General features: G+C 42.7%; 1 protein-coding gene across 2 annotated transcripts in view; it reads left to right on the top strand.

Annotated features, from left to right (window-relative positions):
- The window catches only part of ASTN2 (astrotactin 2), a 656,937-nt gene that overhangs the window by 314,270 nt on the left and 322,957 nt on the right, over window positions 1–19,710 (top strand). For both annotated transcript variants that reach the window (XM_083597178.1, XM_083597179.1), the window contains exon 7: window positions 13,074–13,241. In XM_083597178.1, coding sequence (XP_083453304.1) covers window positions 13,074–13,241 — 168 coding nt within the window. The remainder of the gene's footprint in view (window positions 1–13,073; window positions 13,242–19,710) is intronic.

Below are 19,710 nucleotides of genomic sequence, written 5' to 3'. Positions count from 1 at the left end.
TTTCTCTGAGTGTTGCATGAAGAAGTATCTGCTCTAAATCTTCCAACAGCTTCCCTGGATGCCTACAAGTTCTAGTGCTGTGAGACAGGGAGACAAACTTTTCTCTATCCAATTTTTCCAGGCCATGCATAATTTTATAATCTTCTTTCCTGTCACCTCTTGCCTTTTTTTCTAAACTAACATGTCCCAACCACGGCAACCTTTCTTCATAGAGGAGTAAATCCACCCCCTTGATCATTTTGGTTGTCCTTTACTGAACCTTTTCCAACCCTACACTATCTTTTTTGAGGTGAGGTTATTAGAACTGTACACAGTACTCCAGATGTGGTTGCACCTTATAATTGTATATCGACATTATGATGCCGGTAGTTATCCTAGGTGGGGAGAGGGAAGTAAGGGAAAGACAACGAGTGGACTCTTTGGTCCTGGTTTCCACAATGGATCCCAGTGGTAGCATTTCTCTTTCAAAAACTGGCACATACATTCTTCTTCTTCTTTGACGATCACTCGTAGCCAAGTAAGATTGTCGTCCATAAACATGGTTTTAACAATGAGTTCGTAAGTGACTGTGGAGGCCAATTCTGGATCCACACGTCCTTCCACAGTGGGGACATTGGTTCCTGGGCAGGAGTTGATCAAGGTGTGGATTTGCCAGGTGTGCCTTCCTCTTAGCACGTTTCTCCCTTGTGGTCTGAGTTCGAGTGTCTTCAAAGTCCATGACACCTTTGGTAAAGGCTGTTCTCTAACTGGAGCGCTCGCAGGCCAGTGTTTCCCAGTTGTTGGTGTTCATACAAATCATCCAATATCCAGATGGGTTTTTATACACTCCTTAAATATGTCCCAGCCTTTCCAACGGCAGCTGGAACCAAGCATAAGCCAACTGTATTGTCTACACTCACTGGCTGTGGCTTTTCAGAATTTCAGGCATAGAGTCTCTTCTATCCCAGATGCCAAGGACTGAGCCACTTTTATGCACTGCATGTCGCCAGGAGAACATAATTTAGGAGTTTTCCCGCTGACCTCTCCCATTGCTTTCTAAGCCCCAAGAGAATACATTTCCAATCAGTATGGAGAAAACTACTCTCCATTTTTCAAGCCCCAAATTGTTTAATCCCTTTTAAGAAGCTAAATTAATGTATTCAGTGCTGGGAAAGAAGTTAAACTAATAACACTTCATTGGGTGTTATTAAAAACTTCTAGCCCCAATGGTATCCCTAAATGGTTTTCTGTAGTTTGCTGTCAGAATGATTTGAAGCTGTTAAAGAAACAGCTCTCAGTGTCTCTGTTTGTCAAGGAGAGAGGCTCTAGAGGAGTTTGCATAAACTCAACCCAGCTGAAACACAGCAAGAGTTCATGCATACAACTTTGACAAGGCTTTTGTGAGCGACAAAGTGCTGTCCCCAATACTGCACTGCAATCTGGCTCAGCTTGAGCTAGGATGAAGAGGGCACCGGGAGAAAACACCTTACAGCGCCCTGGCAAGAAAGTGCAACATTTCAGAATAGGAGACAGCTGCTGATACTTCCTGCCTCACCTTGGCAGCTAAGGATGCTGCTCCCCATTGAAAGTCCCCTACTCTCTCTCTCACACACACACATACACACATTTCAAACGATGTTTTACAGTGTCATTATAGATGCCATTCTCATTCTACAGCTAGCTGTTCCACCGGGCCCCCTCTCTTCTTTCTCTTTAGAAAAGTCATTATGTCTGAATTGGAAAACAGCCCATTTCTTCCCCATTTCCAAGGATATTAATCTGTTTTACTGGTATTTCATTGGCAGTCCTGTGCAAGTGTTCTGAATACTTGCATAATTTGCTCAGCTGCCTTTTTCCCAAAGGGACTGGGTTATAAGTGATTCCAATTTTTATTGTAATATTATGGGGACATGTTGGATTTCATTTTATTTCAGCTTCTTTTCTACCATTCTAAGAGGGAGCACATTTTAGTATTTAGAGGATGGTAAGACTGAGGGCTGGAGGGGGGGAGAGATTTATACCTATTATTATACTACTAGCACAGGGGACATACACCCTATGTAAATGTCACCATTTGCCCCCCTTTCATTATCTTTTTTTTAGTCTTACATAGAGAATAGCAGTGCTGCATGAAGCATTTTATTTTATTCATTACCCCCATCAACCAACCAACCAAGTAAACAAACAAGCAACTGAGTTCAATCTTGACTATGTCTGTTTGAAACAAATCAACTTCAAACTATGATTTATGAAGCTGGCTTGTTTCAGCAAACCGTAGCTAATACTAACCTCAGTTACATGCAAACCCTTTCAGTTACCGTATTTTCCGCCCTATAGGACGCACCGTCCCATAAGGCGCACCTAGTTTTTTTTTTTTGGGGGGAAATAAAGGGGAAAAAATTATTTCCCCCCCCCAGGCGCGGGGCTGGGGCGGGGGAGGCCCGCCCGAGCTTCCCCCGACCCCAGCCCCCAAACAGGCAGCTCTCTGCAAGCCGTGGGAGCCCAGCGCTGGCTCCCGCTGCTTGCTGAGAGGTCCGCGAAGCCTGGACGCGCTGAGCTCAGCGCGCGCAGGCTTCAGCATGCAGGCAACTCTCCGCAAGCAGCGGGAGCACTCCCGCTGCTTGCGGAGAGGTCCGCGAAGCCTGGAGAGCGAGAGGGGTCGGTGTGCACCGACCCCTCTCGCTCTCCAGGCTTCACCGAAAGCCTGCATTCGCCCCATAGGACGCACTCACATTTCCCCTTCATTTTTGGAGGGGAAAAAGTGCGTCCTATAGGGCGAAAAATACGGTAACCAAAATTGAAAGCAAAACCTTTTGAACTTCTCCACATGGCCATGTTGGAGGAGAGGGAGTGTACAAGCTCAGGTGGGAGTCTAAGCTCATTTCCATTCATAATAAGTTATGACTTACTATGATGTTTGAATGCCACCATGGTGCAAACCATGATGTGAAAAGCCTGTTCTTGCCTGATTTTGTCCTTTATGTTTAAGATGCCATTCCATTAAATAGATAAAATTACTACTTACAGTTTCCAATCTTTAGGGCCACATTCCACCCAATTTTTACAGTGTGTGTTGCATAATAGGTTCCCCAAAGAACTTGAAACTCCACTGCAGTGTGAGATTTACAGACACACAATGTATGACTTATTGAAGTTCTATTTTGTGACTCACATCTGTTAGGGAATTGTTAATGTCTCACAAATGTTTAGAAGATGAACCCGTGGAACTTTGATCAGAACTAAAGATGCCTAGTGAGAGAGATGTTCCTATCTGTTCTGGGCCCCTTGAAAGCATTGTCATGCACACAGAACCTCTTGGGACCTATGTGCCATGCTTGTGTATTTTGGATGATGCACCAATCTCTGATGAAGAACGTGACCTACTTATTGCAGACAAGCCATGGAAGTACCATGACATCTGAGACATCATTTGTGTCTTAGTAACCCAAAAGACTTGAAGCTACACAAAATCCCTGATCAGGCCAGAATGATGTGAGTGGGAAGGGCCTTTCCTCTTCTACATTAAAGAGTGGGAAAGAAGCAATGTTGGCACAAAATATTGGGAACTGCATAAGGTTACAGTTAAAAGGAAATGAGTGCCAGCTCCAGAAGCAAAATATGGGGGAAGCTATTTGATTGGGGGCAGCTGTGAGGACTCATTCTGTGCTCATATTTCCTTAGTTCTGTTAATTTGTTTGTTGGTTTTTGTGTCCTCTTTCTACTCTTTGAACCATCTCTGGGTTTGTGCAGCTGCTCCATCAACATGTCAGGGACAGATGGTCCCATTCCTGCTGGATGTGGCATTAGGGCAAACCAAGATTTCCTGGAACAGGCAGCTGACCTCTTTTTTAATTATTGGCATAGAAGATTGCAGTTTCTGCGTTTTGGCTTGACACCAGTGGCACCATGTCATTGAATTAGAGAATAACTTCCCTGGGTAAAGGGGAAAGCAAGGCATGGGTAGAAGGTACCTTGAAATGAGGAGGATCATGGGAGGAAAGTAAAAAGGTAGCCTGTTCTGCAAAATACGTTATTTTTAAAAAGTATTTTAGGTCCTCTAGTTTTTAGCCTTCCACCTAATAGTTTTTTGGCGGGTTCAGCAGGTAGGAGGAGGAAAATGCATGCTTACTAGAAATAGATAAGCAGATGCACAGGAGATAATCTTGAAACATTTGAGTGTATATCCTGCGCAGCTCCAAATTTTCGTCTAACTGTGGCTGCTAGAAAATTTCTGCCTCCTCCTCCTTCTTTATTATCATATTCATAGAGGAATTTTGATATACACAGTAAATAAAATAAAATATTTGAGCGGAAGAGTTAGATTACATTTTTTAAATGTCAGAAGAACATATAGAATGCATTTTTAATGCTTGGCAAAATGCCGTAAATAAAAACCATTTGAAATGAGAAAAGCGCAATCCATACGTGAGTGCAGAAATTTGGAGAAACTGCAGGAGGCAGCTGGAGAGAGCCCTGCTAGATTGTGTGGCTAGTCAAAGCTTGGTTGTTGTTGTTAAAATTTGTGTACTGCCCTATACCTGCAGATTCCTGGGCTGTTACAACATAAATTCACAATATAAAAACACAAATGCATAATAATAACAAAAACAACCCAATACCCACCCCCCCCAACACATTTTAAAAGGGCATTGGATGTCAATCAGCCAAAAGCCCGGTTAAAGAGGAATGTTTTTGCCTGGCACCTAAGGTTATAATGAATGTGCCAGGTGAATTTCCCTGGGGAGAGCATTCCACAAATGGGGAGCCACTGCAGAAAAGGCTCATTCTCATGTTTCCACCCTCTCAACCTCCTGCACGTGGCCTCAGAAGATGATCTCAGGGTTCGGGTATGAAGTCCCCCAGAAACAGCAGTCTGGGAGTCCTCAACATTGCCTCCAAGATCAGCTCTGTCAGGGAGACTGCTGGGCAAGCAAGATAGTGGTAAACCAGCAGAATCCCTAATCTGTCCCGATTGATCGATGCCAGGAACACACACTCTAGATTCCCTTCCAACTGAACAGACAGCCTGGAGAGATGGGGGGGGGGAGAGAGAGAGAGAATCTCTATAGACCACAGCAACTCCCCCTCCCCTGATGCTGCACTGAGTACTCAGGTGGGCACAGGTGGGTGAGACCAACTCCACCCTGTTCACCCACCCAGGTCTCAGTGATACATGCCAGATCAGCCTCCTCATTCATAATTGGATCATAGGTGGGGGAGGTCTTTCTACAAGCCAACCTGGTATTCTTCAAGAGCAGCTGCAGACCCAAGGGCTGGCTGATGTGACAACCACAGTTTCCCTTACCCAGCCTGCCCCAATACGATTCCTGGGGTTTGCTGTTATGTCCCCAATTGTTCAGACTGATTTAATTTGCTTTTAATTGTTTTAATACTTTTAACTGTTTTAACTGTTTTAAACTTATTTTGTAAAGGCTCTTTGTATGATGTGCTTGGAGTGGGGGAGAGCAGGGGGTGCCCTAATTACAGTGGTACAAGGTTGGAGAGTTGGGGCAGGCAGGGGACATAACAGCAAACCCCAACCTAAGGTTCAGCTGGCTGTCTCAACTTCCAAGGCTGCAGTTAACTTCCAGGGTCCCACACAATAGAAAGCAGGAGGCAGGTCCCACAGGACTCACAGCAGGTGCTGTAATAAAGAGGGAAATGTCTTGACCTTACACTCCTTTGGTGTGCCATTAGTGCACTGGGTGCATAGCTTGAGCTTTCTTGGTGTCAAGCAGACCCCCCTGCCCTCCCAGACTACTGAAGCAATCAGATTCTCAGTCTCGAGTAATGATAAAAGTGTCCTTCATTTCTCATAATATACTGCATTATATAATAACACTGGGGTGGCTGCAGATCTTCTAACATGGTTGTTAAACAGAAATATAAGGCTAACGGTTGGGATTGGAGACGCAGGGGCGGATGGATATAAGGTTGAGAGAGAACTCCTGCTCAGTCCAAATGATTAATCCTCCATGAATTTATTACATATGTCTCAGTTAAACTTGGCAATAAGCTTCTGTTTCATTGCAGTAAGCAAGTGTCTGAGAGCTGTGGGATGGAGCAAAGGACACCAGTGGGCTGGGCTGGGAGTTTGTCCTTGCAGAACAGCAGCTTGAAATACGATGCCAATTAAAGCAAGGCCAGTGTTTTTACAACCCTCCTACATGTTATAGATGCTACAAGAGCACTGCTGAATTTGTTAGTGAGAGAGACTGATAAGAGGGTGTGCAGCCAGTGGTGTAGCATGGGTGAGACTGCGTAGGACCGTGACCCCAGGCACATTTTTTTGAAGGGATTCAACCAGACACCCCCACAATGGGCTCCCTCATCAAGGCCAGAACTGTGGATAGGGAAGGTGTGCTGATGGACATCTGCAGTGGCAGAGATGGCAAATACACCCCAAGAAAAGCACTTTAGGCACATGCCTGCAAAGCCTATTACACCTGGATCAAAGCATTGTTCTAGAGCAGCTTTCTCCAGCCTACAACCAGGTGTTGTTGGGCTACAGCTTCCATCATTATCAGCCAGGATGGGGAAAGTTATGCTAAATATCAAATGATCAGCACTATTCTGTCCTACTATGGGAGGACTGGAATATTAATGCACTTTGTAAAGGTTAGTGGATATTTCTCAGAACTCTGTAGTAATGTTAGAATTGTGTTGTCTCATCAAGTTTTTGTTTGTTTCTAAAATGTATACCTCCCCACTTTCAGCGGCAATCAGCTTAATACCCAAATCCATAAATAAAGTGATAGTAGCACATTGAAAATGACAAAACAGTAAAGGATAGAAAATTAATAACTGGCTATTAAGGGCTTAAGAGTTTCAGAAGCTTTTAGGAATATGGTCTGACGGTTGGTCCATCAGTGTTCTTATCACTGACTGGCCGTGACTCTCCTGAGTTCAGGTAGAGGACATTCACAGTCTAGCAGGAGATGCCAGGCATCAAACCTGGGATCTTTTTGCATGCAAAGCAGATACTGTACCACTGCAGTACGCTCCTTTAACTTAAGTCTTTAAAAAGTCATGCAAAACAGAAATGAGCTTGCCTGGTGCTAGAATTTACAGTGAAGGAGGCACCAGCTAGATTCCACAGGTGGGGCCCCAACACCAAAAAGGCATTCTCCCTGGTTGCCACCTACCCTGATTCAAAGAGTGAGACTTCCCTGATAATATCCTCAATATATGTCAATGTGCAGGCAGTGCAAGACTTGGGGTTTTCATTAAAACACTTTTTTTCCAGGAAGAAACCAACTAGTGCTTTTTAGTGTGTGGGGGGAGATCTGATAAACTTAAATATAAGGGCCTGCCTTTGCTGCACATTGTAATAAGAAGCTGTACAAGCATAGGTAGCAAGTTGCTGCTGTCTTCCTTATGAGCTTCGTCACCCAAGACCCTGACCCACCCACCCCCTCAGAGATCTTGAGGATAGATAAGTCTGGGTTCTTGAATCACCACAGGAATGCAGTCAGCAAGCTCCAGATGCAGCACCCCAACTTTCATTATTCCAGACTCCTGGCCATGCTGTCTGGGACTGGTAAAAATTCAAGCCCAACCTGGAGGGCAACACATTGGTTCTCCTGAGACTTCCACAGTGAATGAGAGAATGAGGCCTCTGTTTTCTCTGTTCTTGAGGATGCACCATTAACCTCGTACTTGAATGTCTCCTTAAACCAGCTGCAACCTGAGAGGACCCTTCTGCACACCAAGCTCTTTTGGAGCCACATGAGATATCCTGGCTGTGCTGGAAAGCACACCTGTATGACCCTGTTAACTGTTGAGCGGTCTTCTTCTAGGATACCTGAAGGCCTTTTCTTTGCTGCACACGGATCTACTTCTCGCTGCAAAAATACTTAAATCTTCAGCTTCCTCTAGGCTGGTGCTGGAACACACATTTGGCCTGGTGCATTAAGCCCTACTGGGAGCTGTCCATGGTCCTGATAGTCTTGCACTCTGACTTACATGTTGAAGGGCCTCACACCATATTAGGTCTCTCTCTTGCTATGTAGAAATATACTTGAAGGGTATATGTGTCTGAGATTAAGTGAGTTTGGAGGCAGGTGTTAGAACAAATTGTGCCATATTTTATTTTATTTTAAAAAAAGAAAAGTAGTAAAACCGTTATTTCTCCCTTGTGAGTGATTGGAGTGTAGCCTGGCCTTCTCTAATGAGACGCTGTAATTGCCCTGAGGTTTTATATGCATCATGCATGACTATGAAATGCTAAATTAATGACAGAGCAGTGAAAAAACACAGGTTTGGTGTTGCTAAACAATGAGGTAGAAACAGCTGATCACTGGCCAGTAAGTTATATTTGAATGGGTTACTGACTAGCTGCCTGATGGTGATGGACAGGCTTAGTGAAGAGAAGGCCTTAAACCCAGTTAATGATAGAAATATTGGCTGTTGTGGAAAGCTGGACCTAAAAGACTAGGAAGGTATGCTGGCAAGATCCAGCCACATTGGTTTTATATCTTGTGTCCAGGATAGCAAAGTGCTAAATAAGCCATGACTTCATGTAGCTCGTGAACACCATGCCATGATTGGTGTGCAGATGGACTTTAAGTGTTCCATCTGAAGATTGTTTATCTCTTTTCTCCACAACTGTCTCCACCATGATGCTCTCAAAATTTGATGCAGCTATTACCCGCTTTCCCTTAATTTTCCTCTTGATCTCTGCAGACAGAAATGCTGGGCTTGGAACAACTTTGGTTGCGTTAATTAAATGTGTGGCTTGAAACTGTTTGTTTTGACAAACTCAATCTCTCTGTCTTTCACCTTTAGAGGTGACCCAGTGTTATGTTTGTTTTTTCAGGTGTTTACACCTGTGAGTGTCAAGTTCTCCCCTCCCCCACCAATCCCTCTGAAACAGTTGCTTGTTACATCTCAGAACTAAACAACCTCCAGTACATGATTGCTACAACTGTGTGCTGAAGACTGCAAATTGCACAGTAATTCACTCAGTATAAAAGATTAGCTTCCTGTTTGTTGACTTGGTTCATTGGCTTGTCATCCCATTTAGCATGTAAGAAATAAAAAAAAAGTATTTATCTTTTGAATTAAAAAAGTTTACTGCTATAAAATTCCCTCTTTTCTTTCTTTACACTGTAGCTTAATCCCACAGTACAGAGCAAATTAGATCACATTAATGCTTTGGATAGCATTCAGGTTTGATTATTGCAGTAACTTTAATGTGGGTCTGCTCTTGAATACAGAACCTTCAGCTGGTTCAATTTTGCACTTTACATATTTATTATTGTATTTGTAATCAGCACTATCATAGAAGTATATCAAGGCAGTACACAACATGCAAAGCCATAATAATATGAGTGAATGCACCCATGAAAGCATCATTAAAAACACCAGTACATCCTGGAAGGTTATAAAGACAAAATAATATTCCTAAAGTCTATCTAAAAATGCAGTGGTTGCAATGTTGTTAAGGATAATTTACTGTAGGGAATCACCTCTCACCAATATTGGGAGACCTGCAAATCTCCAGATGGGAGATCCTGAATGGATCCAGTACCAATGGAGCTTGCATTTGGCACCAAATTTAAAAGGTACTGAATGCAAGCCATACTTGCCAAGCAGTGCATTTTAAAGTTTCCTGGTTGTTCCTTTGCAGCCATGTCTTCACCTGTCCCACACTTGATGTAATATATCTCATTACGTGGGATAGCTGAGCATGACTTTTGGAAGACAGTCTTGAAGACCAGGAGCTAAGCCAAATAGAAGGCAGAAGCCTGGTCTTGCAGGAATCACTACTAAATTGGAATGGTAGGAACATGTCACCTAGTGTGTGGACTTCTAGAACCTTAAGTGAGAAAAATCTTTGGTTGTTTTTTTAAAAAATAAAATATCAGAAAATAATTTTGCAGACAGTAAATAAGCTAAAGGAAACAAAAGAAAACAACATTTTATTTAAGTTGCTTTTGGAAGTGCAATTACATATATATATATTGAAGGATATTAAAGGAGCAGGGAGAAGAATGGGATGCAGAAGAAAAGGAAATGCTGCCAAGTATTTTGGGCTCTAAAGATATTTAACAAGGGAAAAGAACAAAGTCTGGGGCTGTATCATCCGATTTTACTTGGCAGGGGGAACCCACACACATTTTTTAAAGTAAAAATTTCAAGCCTTTATTGTAGAAGCTTTAAACAGGCTCACTGAACTTTGATGAAGACCTCTGGATGAGGCATTTGAACTTCTGAAGCTGCTGTAGCCAGCTATGCTTTGATATAAATGTGGGACTAGAGAGAGGGAGGGGAAGGAATAATAAAACAAAACAAACAATGACTATGTCTCTCTGTGAACTCTTATACAACTAAGAATCAGTTATGCTGGAGGCTGTGCATCCACCCAATTTCTTTGAAGAAGAAGCCTTTTTGCTATCTACCACACCCAAAATATTTTTTCCTTTGCTAGCCATCACTTGGTCTGTTGGTGGCCTAGGCACAATCTGCCACTGGTACTTTGCTACTGAAAGCAATTATAATCAGGTCTGTACTTCTGAATGACACTCATTGTTTTGAAATATACATTATTGGATACCCTACAAATTTTATCCATGGGCACCTTTTCTTATTGGTTAGAAACTGAAATATAAGAAGGTAAGTGGGGGACTGTCACATCTGCAATGAAGTTTGAAGCTTTGTAGATAGTCTTCTTATTGCATAAAATGTTTCTAGTCTACAGAAGGGAATTGTGGGAGAAAAGTGAGCCTACTAGCTCATTTAGATAATCTTCAGAGGTCCTGGTTTGGACAATCTCCTGTTTGCCATGTTGCTGTGACTAGCGGATGCACAAGGCAGGTTCTTCTGTGATGGCATTTCGGTAATGAAACTTATTCCTTACCATATGTGCACATAATGCTAAACCAACATATGTTATTTGTTTAAACCATAATATGCACATTCTGGTGCACTCTGCTCAAGCATTCCCCTTTCACTCCTCAGTTATATCCAAACAGGAAACCGAGGACAAATGCATCACAGTTTGTGGTGAGAGAAACAAACCATGAATGCCAGCTCAGATGTCATGCCAATTCACATGGTTTGTTGCACCAGAATAGAAAAGAAGAGGAACAAAACAGATTCATGCTTGTACATTTAATGGTTTAAACAAACCACACACCTTGTATTAGCATTATATGTGAACACCAGCATTGTGTTGTGGGTATATTGTACTAAGCCAGGGCTTCAAATCTGTGCTCAGCCATGAAGTTCACTGGGTGACCTTAGGCCAGCCACACAACATTTTCAGCATAACCTACCTCACAGTGTTGTTGTGAGAATAAAATGGGGGGGGGGATGACCTTGTATGTCATTGAGCTCCTTGCGGGCAATGTGGGATATAAATGCAAGCGAGCAAGCAGGCACAAAATAAAGTCAATTAAGACCCTATTATTTCAGAGAGTGTTTGGGATAATAGGCAACTCCTTACATTCTGTCCTTTTTCATCTCTGGTGTACTGTCGATGCTGTGCCCCTTGGATAGTGACATGGGATGTAAAATATTTTAAATAAAACAAATTAACCCGCATCTGAGCTGGCTATTCCATCTGCAGGAACTAGCCTGCTCATTCAAAAGCAGAAGTTTGTGGGAGTGGGTGGGGGTTGGCTTCTGAAAAGTTTATGAAATAAAACACCATTATTTTTTTAAAGTCCTAGGTTTCTGCCATAAAACTTCAAGGTAATTGGAGGTCTGGGCCAGTGTTAACCATCTCAATTAGTTCCTTTGTGTTTGTCTCTTAAAGTTTTCCTGGCTTCTCAAGCTGTTCCAAAATCCTTTCCTAGTTTTTAGTGGTTTCCATGACGTAATTTTTTTTGCAAAATGTGGCGTTATGGCAATATCTCTCCCTTGCCCCAGTCACCTCTGATCTCTGCAGCAAAATTGTGAAAACAGCCTTATAATCAATGTAATTGGAAATCAGAGTTAATGAGAACCTTGGCATTCACAAAATCCCCAAAGTGATGCTGGGCTTCAGACGCTAGATAAGAAAATGATTGGGCTCAACTGAAAATCGATTTGCCTAATTAGATGATGCATGCTCCCACCAGTCCATGTGGGAAAGACACTTTAACCCCCCTCCCACTAAGGTAAGACAACCTGTTGGCCCACAAATGGACATTTTCTAGGCTAGTGGTTCCCAATTAGGGGTCCGGGGACCCCTGGGAGTCTGCGGAACACACTCGGGGGGTCCATGGCATCATCCCCTGCCAGGGACTCACTTATCTTGTTAATTGCACAGTGAATTAAATCCCCCCCCACTAAATAATTTTTGTGTTTTAATATCACAAATTTTATGGTCTGTTTTTAGTATTTCTAAAATCCTTTGCTTATTAGGGCCTACCCTACATTTTATTGCTTTGCACAGGTAACTACCATAGAGTTATCAACATTTTCAAAAGTAAGGGGTCCGTGGCTTGGCTTTTGAAAAATACAGGGTCCTCAGTAATTAGCTAATTGGGAACCACTGTTCTAGGCAATAGTGTTCTATAATGAGATATAATAGCAACTCCCATTATTTTGTGAACTCTTTTATGTTCTTTGTTCATTAATTTCCACCTACAAACAATTTCCAACTCTGCATGGAGTTCAGGGTTTGCAAAAGTTCCAGTTTCTGGCCAATGTTATTACTAAAGATCTTTCTAAGACCTGTCACCCTGCCTGGTTGCTGCATCTCTGAGCAAGTGTGCATAGAAGTTACAAACTACAGATACCTTTACCACTTGATATCCCCTTAAAACAGATAGAAAGCAGCTTTCTAGTTTTGCACATCTAGGGAATCCTTTTTGGCTTCTCCTAAATTGGGTGCTGCCAGTTGTCACTCTTTTGTTCCTGTTCTATCTGCAAAGCAGGGAATGGTCTGTGGGGGAAGAACACATACCAACTCAGACAACCGGTCTACCATCTCACTATTATCTACAGTGGCAGTAGCACTCCATGCGCAAGGAATGTTCAGAGGCTCATTATTTATTTATTTGACCTTCCTAGGATCATGTTGTTTGGGATCTACAGTCTGGTTGCTGACTTATTATCAAACTAACATTTGCTCTGCTTTCTGTGGTTACCGCTTGCACTTGCAGGGAGCAGTTTTGTTGTCAGTGAAGGAAGTTATTTGGACATCTCTGACTGGCTGAACCCGGCAAAGCTCTCTCTTTATTATCAAATCAATGCCACGTCGCCTTGGGTGAGGGATCTCTGTGGACAGAGGACTACAGATGCATGCGAGCAGCTGTGTGATCAGGAGACTGGTAAGTGGAAACATGGTTGGGGTTATGGTATGAACCACAAGAGAACATATAAAAAGGAGAGAGAAATTACTTTGAGAACCACTGCAATAAGAGGGGTGCGTGGTTTCTGCAACCCTCTTTTCTTCTGTCTGGTCTAGGGAAATCTTCCTAGGCTTCTGACATTTTGTCTTCTATTCACAAGTGCTATGAATCACATAAAATATGTTTTTATTGAAATATTTTCATGCATAACACATAACATCTCTGTTTTCAGTTCACATAGTTCTGTCTACAGGTCAGTTACATTTGGTGTGATACATTGCTGTCATGGGCATTGTGAGGGTGGGGGAGAGAAAAATGTAGGGGGAGAGAGATGGGAGAAGAAAGTGGAGGCAACACTTTCCCTTCTTTTGCATAGTGTACGTGTGGGGGGTTTTGTGTCAGCATCACATGGATATGTTCTTCATCTATTCATTTATTAGTTTTCATTGATGGTAAGAGATTGGGGAGCCCAGCGTATAGTTGGTTGCATTCAGTTGATTGCACTGAGTTTTGTTTGTGTGTGTACTATGAATCACTGTTGTGGACACCTTGTCCTTCACTTGGTGATATATTTGCAAACCTACAGGGTCCCCTACAAGCAGTGAATAAGGTGGTGGGGGTGGGGGTTTGGACGACTTCTAAATTTCCTAGTTGGAAGCTCTGGACAGATTCACTTCACTTTGAAGACAGGTTGGGAACAGCCCATGGAAAGAGGACTTTGAATTGTCAGTTCCCCTTACGAATTCTGAAAAAGCTGCCATGGATGCTTCCTTAATGAAGATGCTGGTTTAGGTGTTGCACTGGCAGAATGGAAACTTCTTTCCCTAACTCACAACACAGTTTTAGCTTAAAGACCTGCTTAATGGGCACATGGGTCCTTATCACTTGACAGTCTTTCCACAGTCCTGGGTGTATGGTGTCTTCATGGTAGAGGCCTGTACAATTGTACAAAGACTTAATTTAAATTGTACAAAGGCTTGTTCAGGAACACCATGGGATGAACGCACGATAAAACAGCTCCTGTGCCGTTGCTGTAATGTCCAAAGGACACTTGGCAAGCTGCCTTAGTTCTGGTAAAGCTTCTTGTGTCTTGAGTCTTAAAAAACAGTGCTAAAAACTAAATAGATAAAGCTGGAGACTTTACTTGGCTTATCCTGCTGCCCATAGTGTAACTTGCCCTTTCTCTCCTAGCCCCTCAAGGAGATCCTCTGGAGCAGGATTTTGGGGGAGGTGGGGGTGGAGAGGAAAGGAGCTCTTTTTGCTTGAGCAGGACACCAATTGTGCAATGCTGAATTGAACCTTGGGGGGAGGAGATAATAATTTGGTTTTAACCAATTAAAAGTGAATACACTTTTAAGTGAACTGGAAACCTTGATCAAGCAGGTTCAAGTGGACAGATTTACAAACCCCGTCCAGATGCGGAAAGGTCAGAGCCTGAGGAGGCAGGGCTGGCATGTGCAGCCACACCCCTCCCAATATGGTTTCACTTCTGTAATGCCTGTTTATTGTGGTATTTATTCTGTTTATTGTTAATTGTTGTAAGCTGTGCTGTCCTGAGTGGTGTATTCGCACCAGAAGGGTGGGATACATTAGTGTTGCTAATAATAAGCATGTAAATAATGTTGGCATGTAAACAAAATTACAAAGAGCAGCTGGGAAGAAGTCTAAATGGGAAAACAACCCACTTTAAACTTGAACCACTACTGCTGATGCAATTATCCAATAGGGCCATTCCCCAAAGATAGCTTTGTGCTGCCCAAGAGAACAAGGTGAGCCTGTTGCTCAATGGTCTTTCATGTTTTATAATGGGTGCTGTTACCAAATGGGGCAGCCACAAAGAGATCCGACTGGTTCAGGTCTCACCACCCTTGTGGCAGAAGGCACCAAACAGCCTTATCACAGGCTTAACAATTTCTGATTTCCTTTGGATAGCCGATTAAGAAATTGTTCCTCTGACATTCAGTTAATAGCTTGTAGGCTCTTGGGAGAGGATCAATCAATCTGTAGCTTTCTTTGGATGCTTATGGATCTTGGAGACCTTTGTGGCTTCATTCTTTTAGGCAAGCAATAGTGCAGATACAGCGAACACATTTGTTCATTTTACTGGTGCTCCTTTGGGCTCCTGGCTGTGCAAATGGCACTCGGGGCTGCCGGCAGCAATCTGGTTCATGGACTGCGGTGGCTTGCATATTGAAACACAGAAGCACAGCTTGGTTTGCAGATCTTGGATGGCAACGAAGAACAGAGGTCAGGATGCATGCAGAGGGATGGATTTCAGGACCAATAGCAAGTTTTGGCCTCATGCCATGATTCCTTGGGGGAAATTAACATTGCATCATGATGGTTTGGGAATGATCTAAAGGGGCCTTGCTGAATTCATAGAGCATATCCTTGCTACAGACACAAATTTGTCCCTTCCAAACACATCTGCAGCATGTAGCATCCTCCAAGCCCCTGACACAGGAAATTGTGTGTGACATCATCCAAACAGCAGTATCTGCTGGGATTTGGAGGGTTTGTTTTTGAGTTGCTTGTCCTCAACCAAAACAGTAGCAAAAAAGCACAGAGGAGTTGGCAGGTCCAGGGGGTTGTGTCCATGCCATTTTCATCAGAGGTAAGGGTAATCACATCTTGTGAAGAGTTGGCTACACCTATGCAATGCCACCAGTTGCTATAAGAGTTTGGGAGCAGGAAAACAGAAGCAGCTGCCTTAAGTCAGGTCTGTCTAGCCCAGAATTGCCCTTTCTGAGAGGCGACGGCTTTCCAGGGCAAATCTCTTTACTATCACTAGCTCTCCCAGGGTTGGGTAACACCTTTAAGTCTAAGGTCTGTCATTTCTTCCTAGCAACCTTCTGAGGACCATGCTCCAATGGTGGGCAGTCACAGAGGCAAAAGTGTGTGAGGCAGTGTATATAAATTATGCCTTCGCAGAGTAGGCTATTTTCTACACACAAATACACATTCCTGTCCTCCAGAAAGGCAAATAAGACACACCCCTGGCAGTTCAAGGATACATTATAGCCAGGGAAAATCCATCAGCATGTGAAGCAGGCCTAGTGAGTGGCGTGGTCATGGAAGAGGGCTGTGTGGCCTGTGGAGAAGGAGAGGCCTGGAAGGGTACATTTGGCCCCTGGGCCGACTTCCGGGTCAGCGCCATCGATTAATGGCGGATTCCCTCTGAGTTTCGGAGGGACCAGCTCCGTGGGATCGGGTCTTACCACTGCGGCAAAGCGGGGGCCCTTTAAAAATCACAGGCAGGGGAAGCCTGTGAACGTGGGGACTCGGCGGGCACCATTTGCGCCCCCCCCAATTTGCAAAGGGACACTTTTAAGGGCTCCTGAGCGGGACGGGGTGAGCGGTGCGGTGCTGAGAGTCGACTGCTTCTTCCGCGGAGTGAAGCCGCACAGCCGTTATCGGAGAGCGCTGACTTTTTCCTGGGACAATTGGACTTTGAAAGCAACTACCCGTGAGTAGGATTAAATTGGATTTAAAAGGAGTAAGAATAAGTCAATTCGACACCGAAGCGGGAAGGTATAAACAGGAAGTCTGCCTTCCCTTCTTGTAAACAGATTAAAGCAAAGAGACTGTAAAGCGGAAACTTGGAAAGACGTTTTGGAAAAAGACTTAAATCTTAACATCAGGAAAGCGGTCTCCCCTCCAGATTGCAGGAGAGGAGGGGGGAAAGTTTGAGGTGTATTTACCTGCAAAAACAAGAGGAAAAGGAAGCTAAAATCCGCTGCCTAAAACCTGGGAACGGACTGCCCCTAGACAAGGAAAGCCGCTCAGTGGAAAGCCTATCGGTAAGCAGAGGACTTTTGACTTAGCTCTGCAAAAAGAGATACAGTGTTTCTGGACTTCTCCTGGTTTTAAAGTAACTGTCTAAGTGGACTGAAACTGTTGTTTTTAAGTGAATTGGGGGACTCATAAGGATTATATTTGTTTTAAAAAGTTGCAAGCTCCGGCTGTTACTGTGTCCCCCTAGAGGAGGATTGACATTGCTACAATAACAACTGGGTTATAGGAAAATTCCTTTTCAAAACAAACTTTCAACCGTGGGATCGACCTTGGATTCTCATGAGAGTGTTATGGCAGATGGGAGAGGAAAGTTAGAGCTGGCGCAGGAAAAAACTACTAGGTCTGGCAGACACTATCGGACAGACACTGTGCAGCAGCGAAGGGCTTCAACATCTGGAGCATCTGGAACATCAGGGGCTGCTCCTCCACAGGTCAAACCAAAGTTATGTCGTCCGAAGACGTTTTGGCACATGCACTTGGAAAAATTAATGAATCCTTGGAAAATTTAGCTAAGCGGGTAGCTGAGACAAATAAACAAGTAGCTGAAGCATCAGTTAAAATTGATCTGAATACTACAAGCATTAATAATTTGGGACAGAAGGTGAATACCAATACACAGTCTATTGAAAAATTATTACAGGAATCTGCTTCGACCAGAAAGATAGCTGAAGAAGCAAAAGATATTGCAACTGCTACTCAAGAGAAGATACCACCAGTATATAAGCAATTGGAGGACCACGGTTTGACATTGTCCGTGATTGAACTGAAAGAGAAACAAAGAAATTTAAGAATCAGGGCTGTACCAGAACATGAGAAAGATAATCTGGCTGACTTTCTTACACAGGAATTTACAGATTTTTGGCAACAGGACTTGGGGAAGGAAGAATTTAAGATAGTGAGTGCATTTAGACTTGGAAGAGGACAAAGGAGGAACAAGGTGAGGGACTGCTTGATTACTCTTCGAACAAAAGAGGAGAGAGACAAAATTTTGAACTTGCACTATCAAAGGACTTTGGAAATTGACGACTCAAGTGTGGAGATATTTAAGGATATTCCAAAACATCTTTTGGACTTAAGGCTTAACTACGGAGATCTAGTTGCCCTGTTGGGAAGAAATAGAATTCTCTTTAGGTGGGAATTTCCCCAAGGCCTATCCTTTAAATATAAAGGAAGAAAGATAAAAATAAGATCAGTTAACGACAAAGACAGGTTTCTGAAAGACCACGAAGAAGATCTACAGAAAGAAGCGGAATCCGGAGAAGAGCCAAGAGCACTGGAAAAAGGAATACTAGATATAGCAAACCTATCTTTTGGATTCCACGGTCCAGAGAAAGAGACACCATTGACAGAACAAGAACAGACACTTGGTGCAGTCGGAGGCAAAGCGAAGTAACCCCATCATGGCTCTGCAACTTTTAAGTTGGAATTGCAACGGTCTTAACTCTCCTCGGAAGAGAAAAAGTGTTTTTCACTTACTAAAAAAGGAACAATTGGACTTGATTTGTCTACAAGAAACTTATGTAACAAGGTTACACAGGAAACTACTTATCAATAAGAGATTGGGACAGGAGTTTATTTTTTTTTTTTTAATAATATTTTATTAGATTTTACAGAAAGAAGAAAAAAGCCATACAAAAAAGAACAATACATATTAAAACACCTACAAATACCAACAATTAAAAAGATATATATATATATATATTAAAAGAATTAACAAAAAAAAGAAAGAAAAAAAGGGGGGGAAAAAGAAAGAGACCTCTTTTCAAATTCTTATCATTCATTACCTTGTTTTCTTGACTTCCGCCCGCCTCTCTTTCATGTATTCCACTTTGAAATTGATCAGCAAATTCATTCTATTAGTTTTGTCCTTATACAGTTTCCCTCACGTATTTATACTTTCCCAATCCTTGTTTACTAGAACCCCTTCATTTCATTTCAATGTCATCAGCATTCAAAAATTTTACAGTGTTTTTGTAAATAGATTTTAAACTTCATCCAGTCTTCTGACATCCGCTCTTCTCCTTGATCTCGTATTCTGCCGGTCATTTCTGCCATTTCCATATAGTCCATTACTTGCATCTGCCATTCTTCCAGGGTGGGTAGATCTTGTGTCTTCCAATGCTTTGCAATAAGTATTCTTGCTGCTGCTGTGGCGTACATAAAGAAAGTCCTATCCTTCTTTAACACCAATTGGTCGACCATGCCCAGGAGTAAAGCCTCTGGTTTCTTCAGGAACGTATACTTAAATACCTTTTTCATTTCATTATAAACCATCTCCCAGAAGGCCTTAATCCTTGGGCACGTCCACCAAAGATGAAAAAATGTACCTTCAGTTTCTTTACATTTCCAACATTTATTATCGGGCAAATGATAAATTTTTGCAAGCTTGACTGGGGTCATGTACCACCTATACACCATTTTCATAATATTCTCTCTTAAGGCATTACATGCCGTAAATTTAATTCCAGGAGTTTATCTCATCTGACAAAGTTAAAAAAAGAGGAGCTGTGATATATGCAAAGGAGAGACTATTACCGAAATTAATTTTCAAAGATGAACAAGGAAGATTCCTGGCAATTGAGATTCAAGTTCAAGGGGAGAAATTTCTGATTGTAGGAATTTATGCACCGAATGAGGGGAAATCTGATTTTTT

This window comes from Podarcis filfolensis, assembly GCF_964270895.1.
Source record: "Podarcis filfolensis genome assembly, chromosome: Z".
Taxonomy (NCBI): Eukaryota; Metazoa; Chordata; class Lepidosauria; order Squamata; family Lacertidae; genus Podarcis; species Podarcis filfolensis.
This window is presented reverse-complemented; position numbering and strand designations above follow the sequence as displayed.